Source organism: Chelonoidis abingdonii, chromosome 8 (assembly GCF_003597395.2).
Source record: "Chelonoidis abingdonii isolate Lonesome George chromosome 8, CheloAbing_2.0, whole genome shotgun sequence".
Classification (NCBI taxonomy): domain Eukaryota; kingdom Metazoa; phylum Chordata; order Testudines; family Testudinidae; genus Chelonoidis; species Chelonoidis abingdonii.
Window position 1 is genome coordinate 8,526,423 of NC_133776.1, and position 6,993 is coordinate 8,533,415.

The 6,993-nt window shown below is 54.5% G+C and overlaps 1 protein-coding gene across 1 annotated transcript in view; it reads left to right on the forward strand.

Moving 5' to 3' along the window:
• The window catches only part of LOC116838586 (major facilitator superfamily domain-containing protein 8-like), a 27,330-nt gene extending 22,763 nt beyond the window's left edge, over window positions 1–4,567 (forward strand). The window contains exons 11-12 of the mRNA XM_032803907.2: window positions 3,769–3,899; window positions 4,005–4,567. Coding sequence (XP_032659798.1) covers window positions 3,769–3,899; window positions 4,005–4,091 — 218 coding nt within the window. The 3' untranslated portion in view covers window positions 4,092–4,567. The remainder of the gene's footprint in view (window positions 1–3,768; window positions 3,900–4,004) is intronic.
• The last annotated feature ends 2,426 nt before the right edge of the window (window positions 4,568–6,993 follow it).

A 6,993-nucleotide genomic window follows, 5' to 3' on the forward strand; every position in this document is an offset into this window, starting at 1 on the left:
CTTGAGTCGAAATAGGATTACTTGTCTATTGTGTTCTTTGAAGGTTGTGGAACCTGTATTCTGAACTGTTTATGGAATATTACTCTTTATTGGCTATTTGCCAGGATGTTTTGGGAAGGGATCGAGTTAAAGCCATATTGTTTTCTCAGGCCGAAAAGGCTGCTGGACAATGTTATAAGAGCCATGGGACACGGATTCCTTCATTCTTCTCGATTGCTTTGAGGTTTTCAAAGAGGGAGAAACCTTAAGCCACAATGGCATTGGCGATCCCCAGTCATCCATGGACGCCACCCCTGATATGGACATTCGGATATAACCTATGAACATATTTCTAAAAGGATTTTGGCTGCACTACCAAGCTCACTGCTCTACTATGGGTTTGAACACTCGAAGCTTTGAAATTCAAGTTCTGGTCATGAGTGATTATTATCTTTAACCACACTCACTCTCTCTTTTCTGTTCTTAATAAAGTGTTAGAGTTCGGTTAATAAGAATTGGCGGTGTAGCGTGGCTAGTGTGGGGTAAGATCATAAATTATATAATTGACTGGGTATGTTGGCTGCTTCCCTTTGGGGATTTGGGAAGAATCCCTATTTCTTTTATATGGGATGAGTAAGATATTTCGAGGAATGCATCATCTATGTTTTCCAGGGTGTGGTATGGACGCGCGGCCTGGAGGCTGGGCACCTTTTAATGGGAACTGTGGTTGTTTGGGGCCTTCATTAAGTGACCCAGTGAGGTACTATAGAAGCTCTCTTTTGTGCTGGTTGTGTAATCTACGGTGGGGAATAATCCACCATGGCATTTCTGGGGTTTGTCCTGCCTGGTTTTGTTTGCAGTTCACCCTGCTTGGCATGTGGGACTCAGCTGCTCACGATGGCAGCACCGTCCCCTGCCACCACTGCTTGTCCACCCCGCCTCTTCCACCTCTTCTCTTGGCCGGCGCGCTCAAGTATCATCTTAAATGCTAATATTCCTTTTTTGATCTTTGAATTTAAACTATAGCAATAGACAAGACTTGTTTGCTTACATTACAAGACCTGAGCAAACACCTCCACTTCTACCTCTAACAATGCAGACTTGCATTTCAAAGCTCCTTTCATTTACATATCTTGCTAACCAGTCCTTAAGGTTCACCCATGGGTCAGGTCAGTCGGTGAGGTGAGTTAATTAACTCTTTCTGGCCCGGTCACCTTTCAATGAGATATTATATTATACTCATAACGTCACAGCAGGCAAAGCCCAGCATGGAGAAAGAGCAGCCAGGGAACCCCGCATGGCTCTGCCCATTGCTGTGTCCGGGGGCCACCGACCTTCCTGGCGTGGCAGAAATGTAGAGCAGGATGGGCCCTCAACAGCTCATTGAGTTCAAACCTCCGGTGCTGAGGCAGGGCCAGATATACCTAGACCATCGGTTAAAACATGGTGGGGACCCCACAGCCTCTCTTGTTTGCCTGGCTCAGAGCTTAACTACCCTTCAAGTCAAAAACAGCCGCCTGATCCCTTTCCTGATATCTCACCTTGCTGCTGATCGCCCGCATTACTACTTGTCCGACCTCCAGTGGACATGGGCAACGGTTGGTCTTCATCCTCTTTGCACCAGCCCTGAACACATTTGATGTATGTTATCAGGTCCCCCCTTTTTCTCTATGTCACGGAGTACGTGGGTGATGCTCTGGAACTGCTCCCCATAAAACCAAGGCAGGACTTTGGGGAGCCTCCTCTCCTTTGGAGCAGACTGTCTTCAGGGCAAGAAGCTCACACGGCTCCACCTCCTGCGTCTGACCTTGGAGCATTCAGCATATGCCCCTCCGTGCGCTTCCCACAACGAATCTGCCCAGGCGGGGTCCTGGGGAAGCCAGAGGGTTCTGCACCCCCACTTCGCAGTCAGACATGACTCTCAGCCAGCCAGTAATACAGAGGTTTATTCGATGACAGGAACAGGGTCTAAAACAGAGCTTGTAGGTACAGAGAACAGGACCCCTCAGCCAGGTCCATTCTGGGGCCAGCGAGCTGGACAATCCCCATCTGCTCTCACTTTCTGTCCCTAGTCAGCTCCCCACTGAAACCCCCTTCAGCCCCCTCCTTTCTGGCCTTTGTCTCTTTCCCAGGCCAGGAGGTCACCTGATCTTTGTTCACCTTTAGCCATCCCCTTGCAGGGGGGGAAGGGCCCTGGCCATTTGTTGCCAGGAGACAGAGTGTTGGCCATTTATGCAAGCTGGAGACTTAAAAATGCATAGGGGAAGCTGAGGCACCCACATAGTATTCAGAGGAAACATTAAGAACAGCCCCACTTCGTCACACTCTAGACTAAACATGCCCAGTTTTATAACCTTCCCTCATCAGTCATGATCTCTAAGCTGTTTCTCTCTGGCCCCACCCCGACCTGGATTTGACCCAGAGCCGAGGCCTCTGACTCCCAGGGCTGTCTGTGAGTCTTTGATGGAGTATATTCCGCCACCCAGTGGTGTGAGCAGTGGGGAGGAGGGGGACTGGGTGGAGCTTGGGGATGGATGCTCTTCAAAGCAGCTGGTACCGTTGGCAGACCGGCGCTCTGATCCAGCGGGACGGGGAGGCAAGGATGCACTACAGAGACCACCGCTCTGCTTCTTGGGCCAGTGCAGAAAAGTGTGTGGCCCCATGTCCCGTGGGACTTTCTTTTGGAGGGTGGGGGGGCTGCGTCTCTCTCTCTTTCTCTCTGTCACCGACCTCCCCTCTCCCATTCTGTCTTTCTCTGCAGTCGTGCTGGGCTGGCCCACCAGTCCCGCGACCTCGCTCCTTTGGTTGGGGTGGGGGTGGAGATACGGCCCAACACCCAGGGAGTCTCATTGGCTCCCAGATGGCCATTACCTGCTTGTGTAGTGCCATGTGATCGCTCAGGCTTCCCCACCGAGAGAAAGGCAAGGTCCCCACCCCTAGAGAGGCTGCCAACGGAAGCGGAGCGTGCCTACCTCCGGTCACACCCCAGGCAGGCCAGTGCCCTCGGTGGCTTGGTCCCCTCGTGTGATGAACTGGGAACGTTCTTAATGTTTTCTCTGAATACTGTGTTGGTGCCTCAGTCTCCCCTATGCAGTTCTTAATATCTAGGTGGTGGAATAAGGGTGTGTGATTGCTGCAGAGCAAAGGGCCAGTGCACCTAAATGCCTGGCACTCTGTCTCCTAGCAGCTGAGGGCCTGGGCCCCTTCTCTGCAAAGGTGAACACTGAAGGTGTTGGAGACAAAGAGATCAGGTGACCTCCTGGCCCGGGAAAGGAGCTGAGCAGAGAGGAGGGGCTGGAGGGGTTGGCAGTCTGGGGCTGGCTGGGGACAAAGAGTGAGGGCAGACGTGGGGGTCTGGCTCACTGCCCCCCAGAATGGACCCGGCTGAGGGGTCCGGTTCGTGGTACCTACAAGCTCTGTTTTAGACCCTGTTCCTGTCATCGAATAAACCTCTGTTTTACTGGCTGGCTGAGAGGCATGTTTGACTGTGAAGTGGGGGTGCAGGGACCCAGTGGCTTCCCCAGGACCCTGCCTGGGTGGACTCACTGTGGGAAGTGCATGGAAGGGCAGAGGATGCTAAATGTTCCAAGGTCAGACCCAGGAAGGTGAAGCGTGTGAGTTTCTCGCCCTGAAGGCAGTCTGCTCCAAGGGAGAGGAGACTCCCCAAAGTCTTGCCTGGCTTTGTGGGGAGCAGTTCCAGAGCATCGCCCAGGGACTCCGTGACACCCCGGTGTTAGGAGCTGAGGACGGCAGGCAGCGTTAACCCTTTGTATTCTTCCCGTGTTGTAGGTTTCAGCCAGGGCCTGCGACGGTCAGTGGGAGGAATCGCCACCATTCTGGGGCCCCTGTGGGCTGGAGGCCTGACCGAAAACCTCTACGTCATGCTGGGGGTGATGATGGGCCTGCTGAGCCTGCTGATGGTGAGCACCCTGGGGACGGCCGCCTATCCCTCGCCATCCTGCCCCTGGGGGAGCCAGGGCTCCAGCCCCGCAGGCCGCATGCTGATGGCTCTTCTGCTCCCATAGGTCATGGTTGGGCTTTCGTACTCTTACCTGGTGGAGCTACCCAGGAGCTCCGTGCCAGGACCGTCCCCGGAGGAGCGGCGCTCATGACCTCCCACCCGTCCACTGTGCACCCAGAGGGATAGCATGGGTTAAAGCCACCAAGGTGAGAGTGTTGGGTGCCTCCTCTGCCCCGGTGGCTAAACAGTCCTGGGTCAAGTGCACCGACACGCCTGGAAGAGCCTGGGTGAGGCCAGCAGCTCCTGCCTGAGGGCTTGTGTGGTCCTGCTGCTTGGTGCTGGGAGGCGTGCTGAGCTGTTTCAACTGCCGGGGAATCTGCACAAGGTGTTTTATGGGGGAAGACATTTTACAGAGAATGGTTTGACCCTCAGAAGTCTGCAGAGCCACAGCGAGGTACCAGGGAACCTGCAGAAGAGCATTCGACCCTCCTGCCCTGGGCTGTTGTCAGTCTGTACAGTAGCAAATGAACACCCTCCCAGGGTTTCATGTGTCATGTAAAAAATCTCTTGGTGGCAAAAATATGGGGGAAAACGAAGGAAATTCCCCAATAAAAAAGTCAGGGTGAAGGTTTGAGGAGCTGGTTCCTTTTAGTGAACACTTTCATGCAATGTAGATGCACTTGCCCCAAGCACCCCTAACTCTGCCCTCCACCGTCCGTCCTGTGCCTCTGTCCCTGATACCCATCCTCTACACCTTGTCCCCACTTCCACTGGGACCTCTGTAGTTAACCTGCAAACCACCCAGCCACTACTCCAGCTCCCCTTCCCTTCCCAAGCCCGTTCGCATCCTGTAACCACACTGGTGCATGTATCCACCGTCGCTGAAGGAGCTCCAAGAAGAAGCTGCTAGCTCATTAAAACCAGCTGCCCTTACAGAGGGCTGCAGGGCAGTGTATATTGTTCCTATATTTAGAAAAGGCTCTAGAGGTGGTCTGAGGAATTACGGCCTCTGGGAACATGGTGGCAACAATAATTCATAGGTAGAATAATAAATCAGCAGGAAGATCATGATCTGAGAGGGTCTAGCCAGCACTGATCCTGCGAGGAAAAGGTTGGCTCAGTCACCCACTAGAATTCTGTGTGTGTGTCAGTAAAACAGCGGCTAACATGATATATCTATAGACTTCCAAAGGACCTTTCATGAGGCCCCTCACACACAGCTGTGTAAAGCTAAGTCGCAGAAGGTGCGTGACCAGGTACTGTCGTGGATCAAAAACAGGCTAAGTGAGAGAGCTCAAAGAACAGGAATAAACAGGGAATTTTCATCATGGCAGAAGGGCCCAGGTCCTCAAAGGCGCTTAGGCTTCCCTTGAAACCAGTGGGAGTTAGGAGCCTAAACAGTGTGAGAATCTAGGTTGAGGTGCAGGGCGGGGTGCCTCAGTGCTCTGTACTGGTGCCGCAAAGGGGCAGGGTGGGAGGTGGAAAAACTTGCAGTGGCCACACGTGTATTTAGGTTAGTCATGGCCAGGGGGGAGTGTGCAGAGCTTCAGAAAGTCCTAACCCAGCCCAATGAAAGGGCCCCCTGGGGGCCTGAATGATCAATAGAAAGGACTGTGCGCTGGAGGGGGAAAACTCAGCTACTCGCCGGCTTCTCACTTAACTGCGTTGACTCAGCTACAGGTCCTGGGCATCACTGTGGCCAGCTCAGTGGCGAGTGCTGCTCAACGTGCAGCTGTGGTGAAAAAAGCAAACCAGATGCTAGGCTGCAGAAGGAACGGGCTAGTGAATAACCTGGAGAATATTGTGGTGTATGGATTAGGGGTCTGGCTTCAGCTGGCTCCTGGCTGCAGTGCTGGGCACCCCATCCCAGAAAGGAGAGTGAGAGGTGCGGGGGAGGAGAATGGAAAAAATGGGGATTGTTACCTTTGAAAAGGGGCCATGCCGAAAGGCTATAAAGTGGCTGGATGAGCCTGTGGAATGCCCTGCCACAGGAAGTTGTGAGACCCAGCGTTTAGCAAGATTCAAAGAGGGATTGGATGCTTGTAAGGACCCCAAGAATCTAGTTATACTGCTTGATGTTTACAAAGAATATTAGAGGTCGGGATGGTGGTGATTGCTGGGCATCGGGGATGAATTCAGTCACTGTGTGGGGCAGGTTATCCTGTATGTGCTACTGCAGCACTCCCCACCTACCTGTGAAGCAGCTGGCGTAGACAGGGCGCTGGCCTGGGTCTGTTCCAGCCTTTACCCTCCATACCTTACCGTGAGCTGGGAGAGGCCATCTTTTCTTCTGCACACTGCTCCCCTGCGAGCCTGCACAATGTCACTAGTAAATGCCCCTCGGGCCTGGTCCAGCCTGGTGTGTCTGCCTCATGCTGGGAGGCATTCCACAGGCCCCCCAGAGCACTCAGGATCTCTGAGTGCGTGGGAGGGTGCAGCCCCCCTGACACTCTCCCCACTTCTCTCCCATGCAGGTATTGCCCTGGCTGGCACTGAGGGCTCATGCGTCCCAGCCTGTCACCATCTGGCTGCCCCCCTTCTGGGCAGGGCCATGGGGAGGGAGACCTGAGCTCACGGCCTTGCACAGGACAGTGTTCAGCACAGCGGGACTGTCAGTGGATGAGCCCACACCCCTGCCCTGCTGGATTGGCACTCCTTCCACATCCATCCTCCCTTCCCCTCCTGGACTGGCACTCCCCACCACCCTGGGCTGGCCCTTGCCTGCCCCTCCCTTCCTGTGCTGCTGGCCTGCTGCCCCAGATTGACCAGCCCCCGTGCCCTGCTCCAGCCGGCTGCTGTCTCTCTGGACAGAGGGAAGAGGTGAAGTCCCGGGGGGCGGAGATGCTCCTGGCCTGCTGAGGGTGCGGGAGGCTGGATCTCCCCAAGACACAAAGTGGTGTTGGTACCACCTCGCCATTGGCAGGGGGCTGTGCTGTGGGCCTGGCATTGGGGGTGGGGGGGGTGGCTAGGTGCTCCTTGCTGGAGATGTGGCTGAGCTGCACCCTGGAGAAGGCAACCTAGGGGGTAGAGCCTGGCCCATGGCAGCAAAGGGA